Source organism: Schistocerca cancellata, chromosome 8, assembly GCF_023864275.1.
Source record: "Schistocerca cancellata isolate TAMUIC-IGC-003103 chromosome 8, iqSchCanc2.1, whole genome shotgun sequence".
Lineage (NCBI taxonomy): Eukaryota > Metazoa > Arthropoda > Insecta > Orthoptera > Acrididae > Schistocerca > Schistocerca cancellata.
In genome coordinates this window covers 341,935,305-341,954,859 of record NC_064633.1, presented here as the reverse complement: position 1 = coordinate 341,954,859, position 19,555 = coordinate 341,935,305, and the positions used below count along the sequence as shown (strand labels likewise).

The following is a 19,555-nucleotide window of genomic DNA, read 5'->3' as shown; positions in this document are numbered from 1 at the left end:
AGCCATGGAGGAGTGCTAAATCAAACCAGGACTGACATAGCTGTGAATTTTCCAGGCATTATATATACCTTCTGAAATGGTTCATTTTCACCATCAGGCAAAATAACAACTACTACTAATATAATCTTTATTACATTCTTCCTTACAATTTTGATTAATTAATAGCAGAAATTATCATATCTTTTCCGGCTCAGAAAACTTTTTTCCCCCACGAGTTGTTCAATTCATTCAACACTGGTAGTCGGCATCTAAAAAGGCATAATACAGTACTGGGTCCAGACTGGTCTAATCGTCGTAAGAGGACCCTCAACAGGTAGCAGCATTTTGCCATCTTTCAGCAGCATAGCGCCAACAGCTGCAGGCAAAAACCGTAATATTCTATATAGCTGTCTGCAAATCATGGTCTTGTGGAAGTGTTCTTGCTTCCTGCGCACGGGGTCCCGGGTTCGATTCCCGGCAAGGTCAGGGATTTTCCCTCCCTTGAGATGACTGGGTGTTGTTGTGTAGTCTCCATCATCATCATCATCATCATCATCCATCACCATTACGGTCCGAGGAAGGCAATGGCAAACCACCTATGCTACGGCCTTGCCTAGTCGGCGGTGCGGGTCTCCCACAATGTTTCCTACGCTCCTTGGAGTATGGGACCTCATCATCTATACAGCTGTGACAACACTGAGGCATTGCCATTGAGACATTTACAAAATAATGTTAAATTATTGGTTAAGGTAGGCGCACAAAGCTACCACACCCAGTCCACTGTAACTGTCAGTGATCTCCGAATGTCGACTCAACTACAGTAAAACTATCACAGTATGTGTTCTGTTTCCTCTGATTAGCACATCTGCAAGTGTGTTACACACTTCCACACATCTACAAACAACGATTTTCACTCAATATTTCTGCAAACATCAAATTACCTAAATAGATACATTGCAAGGATGACATAGATCAATTTAATTGTAAGTGAAAAGTGCAAGAAAGTTTACTTAATTCTGTTTTTATGTTACTGACACTTTGGGATGAGAAGCTCCACCTTATGCAAGACAACTTTTTTGTTTTGTTTCACCCATACATGTTTCAGCACTTTTGTCCTATTGTCAGTGGGTTTAATTTTTATTTTTAACTGTAAAATTGTTGTTACATAACATTTGTGTTGTTTATAACATTATGTCAAAGTTCCATTTATAGCTTAAGTGGCAAAATGTGAATGTAAGCATTAGTTAACATACATTACATGATGTTATTGTCCATTTATATTGGTAGCTATTCTTCTACACAATATACAACTTGTCATCTGCAAACAGAAAAACGTAATTTATTTTTTCTGTTCGTTATCCATTTATGAACGGAAATGAGTCTGTACCACATTTTTTGTGTGTAACTTACAGTTCTGAAGTTGTGGTGTGTTCTCCTTTGTTGTTGGTGAAGTAAATAGGCTTACTTCTTAACCTATCATGTAAGGTATGTTAAACCAATGCTTACATCCACTTTTCGCCACTTATGCTATAAATGGAACTTTGATATAATTTTATAAACAACACAAATGTTAATATGTAACAATTTTACAGTTAAAAATAAAAATTAAATCCACTGACGATAGCACAAAAGTGCTGAAACATGTATGGGTGAAACAAAACAAAAAAGGTGTCTCGCATAAGGCGGAACTTCTCATCCCATTTTCGTAGCAAGAACGGACGCAACAAGAACTGCACCACAATATGACTATTTACACTTTACCTGACTGGTTTATGGACAGGTATACTCTTATGGCCATCATTTTGTAGAGGAGACTTCCCAGGAACGGAATATGGTGACGGAACATCTTCACGCCGTCTCCATACAGGATCAGGTTCTGGTGCTTGAACTGGTGCTGGGAAGGGACTCAGGGCTGTTGTTTGCACAATGGGAGGTGCAGATCGTGTGACAGTTTCATCCACTTCTCCATCACTGTGTGGACCTGTCATCCCGCTACTTTCCCTCCTCTCCGTTATTTTATTTACTGAAACAGTAATCACATACAAAAACGTTTAATACAATTTATTCTTACACTTATAAAACTAAATGATAGAACAATACATGCATCCAATTTGGTTCTGTTTGTACTCTCTCTCTCTCTCTCTCTCTCTCTCTCTCTTCCCCCCCCCCCCCCCCCCCAAACCCATCCTGCTATACCTAATTTTAGAAATAGTTATATGAATGTAGCATGGAGGTAACATACCTTATATTCAATGCAATGTGATTAATTTCTGGTGGGTTTCTTTTTCTCCCCTTCTTAAAAATTACAATGTTGCTGCAGTTATTTAGTTATTTGATATAATCATAAAAAAGTAGGCACAGGCAAACTGTATGACAGAAACACCCGAACTGTCCATACTAGAAACACTACAAATGCAAAACTGTGCTCTTCATAAAATGAAAAAAAACCAAGTAGCTATATATCAGTGAGTCATGGTTGGAATCTGTTAACTCATACCAATACCTGGGTGTAACACTTTGTACGGGTTTGAAATATAATGATCAGACAGGCCCAATTGTGGGTAAAGCAGGTGGCAGCCTTCGGTTTATTGGTAGAATTCTGGGGAAATGCAATCAGTCCACAATACAGATTACTTACAAATCATCCACATGGCGGATCCTACAATATTTCTCTAGTTTGTGGAACACGTATGAAATAAGACTAAGAGGGGATATTGGATGTATGCAGAGAAGGGCAGCACAATTGGCCACAGGTTTATTTGATTCATGGGAGAACAACAGATATGTTGAAAAAAACTAATAGCATACTCTTGAAGGTTTTACATAAACAACTCCAAGAAAACCTACTTATAAAGTTTCAAGAACCAGCTTTAAATGATGCCTTTAGGAATATAGTACAAACTGCTTCATATTGCTCCTGTACGGATTGTGAGGACAAGCATGCCATTAAACAATCATTCTTCCTGCATTCAATATGTGACTGGAATGGGAAAAAACCCTAGTAATTGGTACCCTAGGATGTATCCCCTGCCACGCACTTCACAGTGGTTTGCGGCATATGGATGTAGATGTAGATGCTTTGGCACATCCTCAACTCTGCTCTTGGCTACAGTCATTTCATTTCAATGGTTAGTTCATCAGTGGGCATTACCCCATAAAAAGCTACGCAGGAAGCTGAGTGGAGTTTGTACATGACATTTGACTGTTTTCACATGTGGCTCTTTCTCTGACTGACTTGGAAAATTAGTTGACCAACAGATCTGCCTTACAATATCCACATATACTCCAGATTCCCCAATCACCACCGCTAAGCAGCTACAAAGGAGCTTCCCCATTTATTACTTGCAGACTGCAGAGCTAGGACACTGTAGGTGTGTGTGTGTGTGTGTGTGTGTGTGTGTGTGTGTGTGTGAGAGAGAGAGAGAGAGAGAGAGAGAGAGAGAGAGAGAACCCTCTATTCTTTATTGTATTATTGTGTACTGTTTGTATCTGACACATATTGTAACATTAACTTGCCAAGGATGTCTGTTTAGATGTAAAAGGCAGCCTGCCAGCCTGCTAACACACTAATCTTGCCAAATTAAATAAATGCATAAATTCAGTAAATTTAAGTAAAAGTAAATAAAAGGAGTCAAATAAACAGTACTTACAATTAAAAGGGTATTTCTGTCGTCTTAACCTCTCGTGAGTAACATCAACAGAAATATTACTCATAGATGACTCACTACTCCTCTGTGAATCAATGCTTCGTTGTGAAGACAGACTGTCGCTGCTACTTCCTTTTCGTATACCTGCTAAAACACAACACCAACAATGAGATAATGTGGCTAGTCAGTGACCAAATTTACATCCTTAAATATCGCTAACATTTTTTCCACATTGTATGGAAATGGCATATGAGGGGAGGATCAAATATAAATGAGATTTTTGTTCCTGAACATCAACAGTTGGTAGGACTAGCCCCGCACTTCTGCTATGCTTAGGGGGACCGTTAGAAGTAAGGAGAGATTACTGTTAAGATATTTCCGGCCATTTCGTCAGTAATGCTCATGATGTCTGAGCAACAGGTGCACCCCTCCATTGAGCAACGCATGATTATCAAATTTCTTGCTTGTGAAGGAGTTACAGCAGCGGAAATTTGCCATGATTGACTGCACAGTTCGGTGATAAAACACTATCAAGGACACGTGTTTTTGCCTGTCATAAAAAGGTCAAGGAAGGACAAGAACGTGTGGAAAATTAGCAACATGATCGCCGTCTTCGGACAAGCATTACAGACAGAAACATTCATGTGATTAAAGACATTACTGAGGAGGATCAACAGGTGATACTATCAGAAACTGAGCAAGCATCACAAACAATCTACAGTTTCGTGAAGCGTGTTCCAGATACCTAAACTTTTGACCAAATACCTAAGTTGTGACGTTTGGCAGTCTGTCAGATGCTTACAGCAAGGTTTGCGGAAGAAGGTGATGCATTTTTGAGTCGGGTCGTCAACTGAGACAAAACATGGGTTCAACACAACACTTCAGAATCCAAACAAGCCAGTAAGGAGTGGCGGAGGAAAGGAGAGGCAGCACCAGTGAAAGTCAAAACTCAACTGTTAGCTGGCAAGGTTCTTTCAACCCTTTTTTTTATCAGCGAGGCATTTTGCTGATTGATTTTTTGCATGAGCGATGTACAATCAATGCTGCTTATTACTGTAAATTATTGAATAAGGCAAGAGTTGCATATTGCCGCAAAACACGAGAGAAATTGATTCAACAGATCATCCTCCTCCACGACAATGCGTGACCCCATACTGCAGCTCTGTCTGTCTCCGAACTACAGGAAATGCACTGGACTACACTTGATCATCCTCCTTACAGCCTGGACTTATCGCCCTGTGATTTCAATTTATTTGGACCATTTAAAGAAGCTCTAGAAGGTCGACAATTTGAAGATGACGAGAGTGTGGAAGACTTCGTGCACTACTGGCTGGTCACATGACCCAGTTCTTTTTATGATGAGGGCATCAAAAAGCTGCCCATATGCTGTGACAAATGCATTTCCAAAGCAGGAGTCTATGTGGAAAAATAAATTATAATTGCCTTGAGTTTTTCAATAAATGAATTTAAATAAAAAATAAAATCACATCTATATTTGATCCGCCCTCATAATAAGAAAATCGAGGGCACATAATAGTGTTAATCTAAGATCTGTAAGATTATATCAATATTTGGATGATTTAGTTGAGTGAAAGAAAATGAGCAATTAATAACCTTTACTTAAAAAAGGACTATCAGTAATTTCTCAAAGCAAAATGTAGTTACCAACAAACAAATGTGGGTTGCATCTGTTAATGAACCCATTTTCACTGAAGGAGGGAGAAAAAGGAATAGTATGATTTAACATTCTGGTGACAACAAAGTCACCCAACACAAATCAAAAGCTCAAAATGAGGACATACAGGGAAAGGACGTCAACTGCGACCTTTGCAAAGGAAACTGCTCGGCATTTAGCTTATGCAATTTCTCTTTGTTTTAATTGGTGTTTAGTAGACTTTCTCTTTCATTTGCTTCATTACTTAGTAATCAATCCATTTGATCTTTAACACTCTTCTGTACCACTTCATTTCAAAGGTGACTTAATTTTTTTATTTCTGTCTTCCTCATTGATCTTATTTGACACTCATACAGTGCCCCAAACATAGCTTTTCATGAATCTGTTTTCTGATTTCAAAGTTTTTATTTTTGAATGTCAGGATCTGTTTCTTTCTTGTAGAAAGCCCACTAACTTCGTATTTGAAGAGCCTCTTGTCCAAGTTTAACATTTAACCATCCCGAATGTACACTTGTTGTGAATGTCCATCTGTTGCACACTCCATAAGCTTAATTTTAATTTTGTTTATCTACAAATCAAGGCCATCAGCTACTACATAATCCATTTCATTACACACTATTCAGTTCCCACTCACTATCGACAATTATTGCTAAATCATCAGCAAATCATATCACACTAATTTCGTGTCCATGAAAAATAACTCCCACATTTAGCTACTCCTTCACTTACCTTACTCTCTCTTCTACATCTACATGATTACTCTGTAAGCCATCACATCATGCATGGCAGAGGGTATCCTGTATCACTGTTAGTCATTCCCATACCTGTTCCACACAAGTTTTGGTTTCTCTCATCTCTCCTTCATGATCCTTAAGAGAGATCATTCTGCAGTAAGCCGCAAATGACGGATCTCTTTTTCTCAATAGCATTTCCTGAAAAAAATGTAGCCTTTGCTCCAAGGATTCCATTTGAGTTCATGGAGCATCTCCGTGATTCTCACCTGTTGATTGAACCTACCGGAAACACTAGCAGCATGCCTCTGAATTGCTTCGATCGCTTTCTTTAATCTGACCTGTTGGAGAGACCAAAAAAGAGCAGTACTCAAGAATGAGTTGCACAAATGTTTTTATGTGGTCTTCTTCAGAGCAACACTCTCCTCTAATTCCACCAATAAACCAAAGTTGAGCAGTTGCCTTCCCTGCAACCAAACTTGTGCACTTGTCCCATTTCATGTTGTTTTGCAACCTTACACCTAAAAATTTTATATATCTAGATGCATATCACTAATACTATGTTCCAATATTACAAGATTGTTTTTCCCACTCATTTTAATTTACATTTTTTCAAGCTGCCATTCATCAAAGCAAATTGATATTCTGTTAAGTCATCTTGAATCCCCCTACAGTCACTCTGACACTTTCCTGTATACTACAGTGTCATCAGAAAACAATCGGAGATTGCTGTTCACCCTATCCATCAGATCCTTATGCATATAGAAAACGAGCAATCCTCTCATTCTTCCCTGTGCGCACTTGATACCTTTGCCTCTGACAAACACTTGCCACCCAAGATAATGTACTGGGTTGTGTTAAGTAAAACGTGTTTGAGTCTCTCATGTATCTGTGCCAGGGATGCCTATTTCTATAGCTTCCATATGAATGTGTGTGCAGTGGTCAAATGATGGTATCTCCGTACATCCTCTTCTATGCATATATTTAATATCAGTGGTGAGTTTGCCTAATTTTAGCCTCTTGAATCTTTAGTGTTAAGGTTGCCTACTTCAGATTGTTTCACATGAGGAGTGTATCTCTATAGTTGATACCACACTGCCTACGAATCAGAAATATTTTGTTGCATGTGGAAATAGACATATAAGCAAAAAAAGGAATTGTTATAAGAAAAATAAAGAAACATTATTCCAACAGCACTTAGGTATATTGCAGCATGTCTGCCAATTCTGTATTGAACACACACACACACACACACACACACATATATATATATATATATATATATTTGGTAAGTCTCATCATCTTTCTTATTATATATATATATATATATATATATATATATAATAGAAGGAAACATTCCACGAAGGAAAAATATACCTAAAAACAAAGATGATGTGACTTACCAAATGAAAGTGCTGGCAGGTCGACAGACACACAAACGAACACAAACATACACACAAAATTCAAGCTTTCGCAACAAACTGTTGCCTCATCAGGAAAGAGGGAAGGAGAGGGAAAGACGAAAGGATGTGGGTTTTAAGGGAGAGTGTAAGGAGTCATTCCAGTCCCGGGAGCGGAAAGACTTACCTTAGGGGGAAAAAAGGACGGGTATACACTCGCGCACACACACACATATCCATCCACACATATACAGACACAAGCAGACATGTGTGGATGGATATGTGTGTGTGTGCGCGAGTGTATACCCGTCCTTTTTTCCCCCTAAGGTAAGTCTTTCCGCTCCCGGGACTGGAATGACTCCTTACCCTCTCCCTTAAAACCCACATCCTTTCGTCTTTCCCTCTCCTTCCCTCTTTCCTGGTGAGGCAACAGTTTGTTGCGAAAGCTTGAATTTTGTGTGTATGTTTGTGTTCGTTCGTGTGTCTGTCGACCTGCCAGCACTTTCATTTGGTAAGTCACATCATCTTTGTTTTTAGGTATATATATATATATATTCAAACAAGAACAACTCACATTCACTAATTACTGTTGTCTCTGGGCCTCTCCTACTACCCACCTCAGCTGAGATGCTCTCTCTCTCTCTCTCTCTCTCTCTCTCTCTCTCTCTCTCTGTGTGTGTGTGTGTGTGTGTGTGTGTGTGTGTGTGTGTGTGTGTGATCTTTACATACTAGAAAATAATCTCTCTCTCTCTCTCTCTCTCTCTCTCTCTCTCTGTCTGTGTGTGTGTGTGTGTGTGTGTGTGTGTGTGTGTGTGTGTGATCTTTACATACTAGAAAATAAGCATTATACATACATGTAACACTGTGGGAAACGAAACAAAGACTGTGTTTTACTGACAGAACATTTAGGAGATTCAACAACACTGCTATACAGACTGCTTACATAATGCTTTTCCATCCTCTTCTGGAGTATTTCTGCATGGTATGAGACACTTACCACACAGGATTGACAGAGAACATCTAAGAATTTCAAAGAAGGGTAGTTTATTTAGTATTATCGTGGCACAGGCAAGAGAGTGTTACAGATATGATACATTGGCTTATCCTGGTGACAAGAGAACAGGGGCCTTGACCAGAGGTTTTGATGGTGAGGGTAAGGTACTTACAGGAGGAAGAGCGGGAACAGCCTCATTAGCAACTTAGAATACAGATTAAAGGTGATCTGGAGGAAAACACACTCATGTGGGATTTGTTGAGGTTTGGCAGTGACATGAACAGCCCTTGTCCAACACAGCTGTTAGCTGCTTGAACAAAGATCTGAGTGAATTCCTTTTGACTGAAACAAAGTCTCATATCTGTGCCGTGCCTCTTGCTGCGATTAGGATACAATTAACACAGCCTGCACCTGAGTAAGAAAAAAACTAAAGACCAGCTGAGCACCTTGCAAAGTGTAAAGGGGGGGGGGGGGGGGGTCACAAGCACACTAGACAAAATCCCTGTGATTACTGGAATCAAAGGGGCACATTTTTTAGCTTGGAGTCATGTTACAAACAAATAGTACTGAAAGAAATTAGAGCAGTAAAAGACCATAATATGTGTAAAAGTTTCCAGAAAAATAAAATTAATTTGTTTCATTAGAACAGCAGAGGATTGAAAACAAAGATACATGAGCTTAATGTATGCATTGAAGATGGTACAATGTTCTGTGCTTCTCCAAACACCATGTAACCACAGGGATGGAGAAGTTAAATATCAGTGATTACAGACTTTCATCATTTTTGTGTAGAGTTAATGTGAAAAAAGGAGAAGTTGCAACCAATGAAAAAACTGGGCACAAAATCGAAAATATTGAAATATACAGTTTTTGTGTTGATCAGAACCTAGAAAAATGTGCTTGTGAGTAGTTGCTGCAGCATACTTCCCTGATAATCATAGTAGGCTACAGATACCCTCTAGAAAACTTTCAGCTGTTTATGAGAAAACTTGATGCATTATTGAGCTACCTGTCAGAAACTGACATAGCACATGAGTAGGAGTCAGTAAATAGGGTAAAATATTCCAAACTTTTGGGTGCACATATGGAAAACTCGAACTGGAAGAATCATATTATTCAGCTTCTCAAAACTTAAGTTCTGCTACTTTTGCTCCTCATATAATTGCTAATCTTAGAAACAAGTGCATTGACTTCCTGAGATATTGTGGATATTTCCACTCAATAATGTCAATATGGGATAATTTTCTGCATTAACTCATCACTTACAAAGGAAGTATTGATTGCACAAAAGCAAGCACTATTCATCCACGGACAACAAGTAGGTAACTACTAAAGGAGCAAGGCATTTTTAACTGCACCATCCATCACAATACGCATATTTGCTAATAAAATTCGTCACAAATAATCCACCACAATTTGAGAAGAACAGTGATGTCCATACCTACAACAATAGAGAGAAAAATGAACTTTATCACCCATTGTTAAAGCTGTCAGTGGCTCAAAAAGGTGTTTAATATGAAGCAACAAAAATTTTTGATCAATTGCCTGATAACATAAACTGTCTGACAGGAGGGGAAGCAAGTTTTAAATCTAATTTAAAATCATTTCTCCTGGAAAACTTCTATTCAATTGATAAATTTCTACTTGCAAACCTGAGGCCACTATTTTTATATAAAGTGTAGCTGCATGAGTAGGACTACAAATAATAATGTGTTCATTAATGTTAACGCTAATCATGTACATATATCTAGTAAACTGACTTGTTCCACGTCACTTTGATAAAAGAAGTGTTCTAATGATCTACAGAACATGTAACTAACTAATCAACTGGCTAACTGACACAGGATACACTGCTATTCACCCCACAGAGACAACTCTATGGCCACACACTATGTGCCTGTCTGCTTTACAGTGCGTCGTCTATGTGGTAAGTAGCAATCTATCCTATTTCATACCGTAGTTCTAAACTAACAGTTTCACAAGAAACAAGGAAACATTTAAAACATAAGCACAAATAATAAGAGAGAAGTTCCGCACACCTGTAGTTTTATCATCCTGAAGTACATTCTGAGCTGCTTCAGTCTTTGGTCCCTTGTTTCGTTTGAAAGAAATTTTCTTTTTCAGATGTATCACATCAAGACCAATGGATGTCTTCTTGTTTTCCCCTTGCCTGCAAGAGTTCTTTGTCTGTATTATGACAGTGGTTTAAGTTTTGTTTAAAAATTTAGACAGTAACCAATGACTGAGTCTGTGATGCAATTTCACAGTAATTCATGATTTTCCAATTATGTACACATACTTTTACAAAAGACATTTTCTCGGCTTCTGAGGCAAATAAAACATTATGTTTAGGAATTATTTGGAAAACTGTTCACATATGACTTTCTAACATCACGATCACCAAAAGAAAGAGACTAAATTTAAAATTACTGATGAAGCCCACTACTACATCAATAATTAATTTTTAAAAAATGTGAGCTCTAATTTTATTCAATAAGCTGTCATTCTGATTTAAACAATATTCTATTTACAATATTTTTTATTATATGTGCAAACTATATTTTTGTGAATTTGTCATTACATTTCTGATTTTCTCTGAAGATTGCATTTGTTATTAGGTAATTCTATAAGAAGACATCATGTATATTATTAAAATGAGAAAGACTATGCACAGCTTACTTCTATGAACAGATTAGAAAAGAAGGGAAAAAAGCTAAAATACACTAAATGCCTCCAGTAGCTTCCATTTTTTGACTCATTAACATGAGGTAAGTGATGTTTTTACCTATGCTGTGATTTGGCCGAGCTGTCATGCTGCGATGGTGTAGTGATACTAGAAGGATGGAAGACATTCGGTTCACTTTCACTATCTTCTTGAATACCACTGCTTCTAAAACAACATGAAATTTGACAATGAGAAATATATTTAGGAACATATACCTTCCCTTAGGAGTAATCTTCAGCTTACCCTTCTGAATCAACAGCTTCCTTATCGCATGAAAGCCGCTCATCCAATTCTTCCTGGCTTGATTCTTTTGAAAGGAAAGCTTCATCTGTACTTTGTGTAGAATGGGCATCAGATGTGGCTATTGCTGCAGCTGCCTGTCCACGACTTTCCTACATACCGTAAAATTTATGGTTACTAGAACAAAGTTATATCTACAGCTTTAATGTAGTTCTTTTGTGAATATGTAAAAGAAAATTTCACTATAAAATAAAAGACCAATCACCATATCATATGAACCACTAATTTCTGAAGAAATTAAAATGGATTCAAAATACGCAGGACATAGTAGTGTGGTTATACTCTGATTGTCAGCTACTTCTTCACTGAGGTCATTTGGATGCCACAGCATAGGTATTGGAAAACTAAGACATTTGTTTGTGTACTTGTACGAATCCGTGGCTGTCAGTCACTTCTGTTTTCAGTAAAAATTGATGAACTGACAACAAATACTCCTTAGTTATTCATTAATTAGTACTTCTTTTAAATTAGCAGTCCAACGACTTGAAGACAAATGCTTAATTTAATCTCCCCTTAACATACACTGACTGATTTGTATTGGGTCTAGCATTTAAGTGATCAAATGAACATCACTGTAATTGACATTATTATCTGTGAAACATTCAGGTCATAGATATTCCTTGGAACAGCAGACGGTGCGGAGGTTTCTTTGCTGCACTTGTGATGATATCAGGTGCAATTTGACAACATTCAGCACTCCATGAAGTCCAAAAGAAATACCTCAGACACACAAATAGAACAAAAACAGAAAGTAATCCACCGAACACTGATTTCAAATACAGATAACTTTAATTACCGAGAAGATGAGTATGTCCCACTTATCACCAACACAAAATTCGTCATGTTTGTTCATTTACATATTACTACAGTACGGGAGTTTCCAATGAGTACACTAACTTTGATCAGAATTATTACTGATAAAATCATGGGAAATCTTGTACCCTCTCGTATTCCACAATGAAACATAAGAGATAATATCTGGAGTGAATTAATATTGACTACTCACTTAAACAGGATTTAAGTGATACCATGTAATAGTACAAGATGTATTATTTAAGTAAAAAAATTAAACAGGTACATTTTTCTTAGCAGATTTACTTTTACATGAAAGCCTGCACTCTAGTCTACATTTCTACGTAACTCCCACCAATATTAAGGCACTTAACACATTAAACAACCAGCTTTTGAATATCATCCTTGCAGATATATGCTGCCTGATAAGGTAACAACTGCACAAGGTATACCTCTAAACATGTGAGGAAATTCATCACTTAATGTCAAAATCACAAAGCACCTTTTCTCTCCAACATTTTCGTGTCAACTTTCTGTACCAAATAGTTAGTAATGACTGAAGGTCACCCACTTTATTTCTCATCATGCACCATTTCATTATCATCCCATCGCTCATAATGTTTTCTTCATTCACTTCAGTGATCTGACAATGAATTTCAGTTGCTTTTGCACCTTCTGCCGTAAGAAAATGAATCTCAGCACATATTTCACAGTCATCAGGATTCTCAATAAGAGGTAGCATTTCAAACACTCACAAACAAATGCCAACATGCAGAACACTGGGGGGAATGATGGAGAACAGTAGACTAACACACAGGCTTTTATACAAAAATAAAGTTGCTATGAAAAGTCTACTTGTTTTATCTTTACTTCAAAACAGTGCTTAGTTAAAAAACACACTTTGTACACAGATTATATGACTGAACAAACTAAACCTGATTTGATACTTAAGGTTGATGTCATAACAGAAATGATACATGTGTTAAGCACATATTCAAATGAAAATGGATGATATATTTGTATCACAAAGGAAGGCAAATCAAAGTAAACAATACAGAAATGTTTTCTGAGTAATGGGGTTGGGGGACAGGGAAGGTAAACAGAATCTGCTACAGCAAGAGAAATGCACAGGAACAGCTGCAGGAAGCACAATTAAATACATAGGACTGTTTGTATAGGCTAGTCAGATACAGTATGGGGCACAACAATACAATTGTAGTACGAGGCAACTACAGCTGTAACTATAGGCAGGGCTTACAGCAAGAAATTAGAGGCATCCTGACATTAACAAACATAGAACTCATACAGGAGTATCTGTGCGGGAGACACATTCTCATCCTACACACTGAGACAGACTGTCACTTTGTTTCAAAGGGTAATCACCTAAGCTACTTGTTGGTTGTCAACCACAGCATTTCAGTATTGTTATTTGTACTCTGTCTTGCATAGTATGGCATCATAGTGTCCACATAAAGCAGGTGCGCGAAGAGTACTTCGTATTAGCGCAAATGTGATTGTATGTAATTTTATTACATTTACGTTATTAGAGGGAAATGAGAAATGCACAACTTCCCCTACATCAGGGAAGCTTTCAATAATGAAACACTCGCCATTACTATGGTGTCTCCCCTGCGAGACATCTATGCAGCTACAGCTCAAATTATATTGCATACACTCTACTCTGCCTGATGCAAGACAACAGTAAGGCAACCCACAAAAGCAGTGCCTTATTCTATACACAAATAAATTCTAGATTCTATTGTGTGACCTGTACAAAATGCAGCCAAAGAACATGATTTTGATTCTTTTATGCCAATGTCTACCATTATCTACTGAACAGTCTTTTCTTTTGTTTGTCAGTGAGACTGCTCAGATCAAAAACTTTCTTTTGATCTTCCATGTAATATAATTCCCCCCTCAGATACTGTTCCCAGTTGATTAGTGTTCCTTCCAAATAACAGATAACGCATTGTGCTTGGTCCATCAGGTTAGATGAGCTGTCATATTTAGTGTCCTCTCATAAAATTCAAAAGCTTCCCTCTCACACGTATGTCCTTAGCATACGATTATTTTTCCATTATTTCTCTTTTACAACACTCTACTGTCAACCTAGAAATCACTTTACCATTAAAAAAGATCATGACTAAATAAACAGTGATGCAAATATGATTCCCCAAGTTTGTCAAACATGTAAGTTGAGTTGAAAGTTTCAGCCACAGCAGTTCAGAGCCATTAACCATATTCCTGTCAACAGAGGTCTTTTGTCGTTTTACCTGAAATTTGTTCTTGACTTATTTGTGTGTTGCAGCTAACATATGAATGAAATTGTCTTTCTGTGATATCAGTGTTATACCCACCCACTATGTAAATAAAATTTCCCTCCAAAAGCATGTATGAAAATAAATACTAAGGTTGTTGTGGCCTTCAATCTGAAGAATAGTTTGATGCAGCTCTCAATGCTAATCTATCCAGTGCAAGCCTCTTCATATCTACATAACTACTGTAACCTACATCCAGTTGAGCATGTATACTGTGGTAAACCACTGGTTTCCCTATATTATTTTTTTTCTCATACACTTGCCTCCATTGCCAAACTGACTATGCCTTGATACCTCACAATGTGTCCTATCAGTCAATATCTCCTTTTGGTCAACTCATGCCATAATGCTCTAGTCTCTCCAATTTGATTCAGTACTAGTAGCTACATGACCAACCCATCTAATTTTCTGCGTTCTTCTGCTAAACAACATTTCAGAAGGTTGTATTCTTGTTTGCCTATACACATTTCACTTCCATGTAAGGCTATATCACAAATAAACACTTCAGTGAAGATTTTCCAACAGTTAAATTTATATTAGATGTTAACAATGTAAAAAAAGACAGATTGCTATTACCATAAACAAAACACGTCAAGTTGCAAACAGGCATGATTAAAAGATACTCACATATAGATTTCAGCCACAGCCTTCATCAGTAAGTAAATATAAACACACACGCACACAAAGCAAGCAAGCACACCTCACGCACACGTAAGCATCAACTCCAGCATCTCAATCTCAGGTTCGGAATCTCGACATTTCGACCACAGATGCTAGAGTTGCCAATCTTGTGTGCCTGAGGTGTGTGTGTGTGTGTGTGTGTGTGTGTGTGTGTGTGTGTGTGTGTGTGTGTGTCCTTACTGATGAAGCCTGTGGTCGAAAGCTATACGTGAGTGTCTTTTAATCATGCCTTTTTGCAACTGAACGTGTCTTTTGTACAGTAAATAGCGATCTGCCTTTTCCTACATTGTTGATATTACTACCTGGTGTTTCCATTGTTTGATATATTAGATGTTAAATTATTTTACGGTATTCTAGTTCCTGTACAAGTTACAGAGATCCTTTCACTCTCTGTACTTTATCCCAGGTATGATTAGAATTTTGAAGAATGTATCCTCCTAGCCAACATTGTCAAAAGCCATCTCTAAATCTACAAATACAGTATGCATAGGTTTGCTTTTCTTCAGTCTGTCTACTATGAACAAATTGCACGGTCAGTATTGGCTTGCATGTCCCTACATTTCTCTTGATGCCAAACTATGGCTTCTACTAGTCTTTCCATTCTACTCCAAATAATCTGTCAGTATTTTGCAACCATGCCTTATTAAACTGATGGTTTGGTAATATTCATACTCTTCAGCAACTCCCTTCTGTGGAACTGAAATTATTACATTCAACTGAAAATCTGAGGGTATTTTTCATATCAGGTGCAATAGTTTTATCCTGGTTGGTTGCATGAAAGTTCTTAAGAATTCTCCTTTGTTTGAACTTAGCTCTCTCAGTGATCTGTCAAATTCTTGTCGCAGTATCATGACTCCCATCTCATTGACTTCCTTTTCCCTTTCCATATATTGTCTTTACGTTTGAGCACTTTTTATAGCCTTCGTCTTTAGCTTTGAGTCTTTCGTATAGCCTTGGTAATTTACCTGATGCTCTTTATTGTGTTATCTGTCTTCAGTGCAGTATTTTTAATCTAAATCAGCTGTCTCTACCTTCCTTTACACATTCATATTCTTTACATTACAATTCAGTGCTACTTTTCTTTAACAATTATAGAATTACATTTAGAATTTTCATTTTAAAAGTCTTAATGCAGATAAAACTAAAGATAAGTGATCAAGGCAAAGCATTAATTTCATTTTCTATTTTAAAATACAGAAACAACCATAGTCATGATAGAAGATTCACAAAAAACTGAAATACAATTAATGCTCAGAAGGCAATGTAATGAAATATAAATCTAACAACATAACATACAATGAACAAAAATAAAGTACAACCAGCATTGTTTTGAACAGTGAAAAAAATGCTCTACCTCTCTTTGCCTAGTTCTTTCCTCTTTCTCTGCCCTAAGGCGAATACGAAGTGAATTTGCACGCGCACACGCTTGGAAAGCTACTGTCCCCTTCCGCAATCGTCGATACCATTTCATTGCACGATACCTGCGCCATGCTGTTTGTATTACAATTGCTGCAGAAACTTGACTGCGAAGTTGACAAAGGGTTCTCTGTGCCAGGTACATCCTCCATGCACACTGTAGAAAATTAATTAATAAAATTAATTAAAAAAGCAATGTAGTATTTATGATAACACCTTTTCAGTAATAAATAACTTGCTCTTTATTTTGCTGTCTGCCAGCGAGAAAAGAAAAAGTATTAAAACTTTATACTGTAAGATCAAAAGCAGTTTTGATATTTAAATCAAGTTGGCAAAAAAATTTCTAAATGCTATTCATGAGGACACTATAGCTTGATTAAAATAGTTGTGTGATTGACAAATAATGTAACTGATGGCAGTAGCGGGAGGTGGGGGGGGGGGGGGGGGGGGGGGCACCATTCACACCTTGCGCGCAAGAAGTCACACCTCAAGCATTACAATCATGCAAGTTTTCCAAAGAAAAACAAAATCTGGGTGTCACTGTCTTCATCAACGAAAGGGTGGGTCATGATGGTGGCAGGAATGGCAGTGACTGTCATGCATATGCTGATACTGTACTTGGATATTTAATGGTGGATCACAGGCAAGATGAATGCTCACTAACAAAATGCCAAGTAGGTCAACACGGTAAATACCATGCAATCACTAATTAACCCACTTGAACTAACAAGAGGAAATAACTATAAGGTATGAACAGACCTTGTTTAACAAACTATGCTTTCAAGAGATGCACACTATTGATACTGGTTTATGAATCTAAGTAACTGTCATCTGTGTAGCCTAATGGCCAGAAGTTAACTCAATAAGTAAAAAAATAAAATGCTCACCATTACTTTTAACTTCATGATCATTCTTCCATCCTTTCATTATGTCTTTTTGGTGTGTTTCAATATATTATGCTATGCTTCTATCAAGATCTGCTTTATGATATCCCATGGCAAACATCTGCTACTGTCAGCACACATTTTTTATTGTTGTTTCTAATGTTGCTTAATTTGATCTCATACAAATTCTACCCCATTAATATAGTATGATAATGATATGATAGCAGTCTCAAAATTCTATACCATATCATTTACAACACAAAGAGGCCACAGAGGTTCATTCTGATCCACAATATCTCCGATCATGTCATTACGGTATTAAAATTTTTTTTTCTACTATTTAAAAAAATTACGATATTCCTCAAGTCCCACAAAGACATTTGCAAGGGGAAAAACCATTTTACTGTATTTTCTTATGTGTACTGGCTTGACAGCATGATGGTATCATCCGTCTGCCTTGACTCAAAGTATAGATCAAATTTACCCACATTTTGTTACCTTAAACACTATCTTGAAACTTATGCGTACTTTAAACTGTATGCTAATCCCTCAGCAACAATTTATTATATCTGAAGTGGTCACTTCTTTTAAAAGAAGACAGCAGTTCGTCACGGCTGAGTGTACTTTTTCCTCATGTCAGATATATAAATATGTTGTTGAACTTCATCATCCTGAAAACTGTCAACGACATTAGAGATGCTCTTCTTCACGTCTCAAATCTTCCCTGGAATATTTTCCTTCCTTATTCTAATAATAGTGTTATTGTGAAATTGTAATATGTCTGTATTCTATCAGCACCTCCTCCTCATTCAATGAATCCTCAAATGTTACTGCAATACTCATAAGCCTACCCACTCAGGGCAACACACTATTCTTATACAGTCACATCTCAGATCCTTCTCCTGCCCTTTCTAGCAGTATTGCAGGCTTGAAACAGGTAAGTACAGAAATAACATAACACAGACTGCAGCAGCACACATTGTAGTTGTAGGCAATTATGTTTGTGTTCACAGCCAAGAAATAGTTACACATGATTTATGAAGAGTATTAATTTTTATTTAAGATTGTCTGTAGATCAATGCTTCTCCAATTATGTTTACAAAAATAATAATATTTATGCCAATGCCCCTTCTCGAGCACACCTATGTACATACCATATTATTGCAAAAAAGGCTACATCAAACAAAAGTTCCAAATGATGTGAACAACTGTAAACTTACGCAATCCACAAATTAATAGTTCACTGATAGCCCTGGAAGATAATTAATCATCAAGCATAAGAGATCTGCTAGTCCAACAATTAATAGTCCATTGCGCAACATTATTTGCTTGTCACAAGCAAATACTACCCTTTATTTTATGATTAATGTTTGGGCTGCAGTTCCTTTTACTTGAAGGGACTGTGTCATTAAAAAAGAAAAACATACATAAAAAAAGCTATAAAACTGAAATGAAGACTTTAAAATTAAAAGCGAGTATACAATGCTTACCCCACATGAAAGGTGTTTCTTTGTGAAGCAGGCATATTTAAACAATCTTGATTTTTTTTTTTTTAAATTAAGCTTCAAAATGTGTGAATTGTGGCAACAAAATATGGAATTTAAGTTGTATCGACTTATGAAAACAAGTCAAAGGTGGTTAAATATATTGTTCACTGGTAAAGAAAACCACATGATATACATCTACTGATTTTTAGCACTTGTAAGCAAACAATAAGACCTAACATAAATGGGTGATGGTATAACAGCAGCAGCAGCAGCAACAACAACAACAACGAACAATCTGCAAGGCAACTGATTACTACTAATTGCATTGTAATAGGCATGAATTCATGAGTGTTTCATAAGGTGTTGTGTGAAAAGTTACTGATTTACACAGATTACTAGAACTGACAGATGCAACAACAGCAAAATAATAAGACAGTAAGTTTCAATTTATTTGAAAAACTGAAAATTACTGCTTATGAATTAAGTGTAAGGTTTAGAAGAAAAAAAAACTCTTAACTTCTTCATA

At 37.1% G+C, this 19,555-nt stretch overlaps 1 protein-coding gene across 1 annotated transcript in view; it reads right to left on the bottom strand.

The window, feature by feature from the left end:
- The window catches only part of LOC126094510 (unconventional myosin-IXa-like), a 303,759-nt gene that overhangs the window by 119,568 nt on the left and 164,636 nt on the right, over positions 1-19,555 (bottom strand). Inside the window, 6 exon segments of the mRNA XM_049908919.1 lie at positions 1,741-2,002; positions 3,630-3,773; positions 10,466-10,596; positions 11,212-11,316; positions 11,395-11,543; positions 16,597-16,815. Of these exon segments, the coding sequence (XP_049764876.1) occupies positions 1,741-2,002; positions 3,630-3,773; positions 10,466-10,596; positions 11,212-11,316; positions 11,395-11,543; positions 16,597-16,815 (1,010 nt within the window).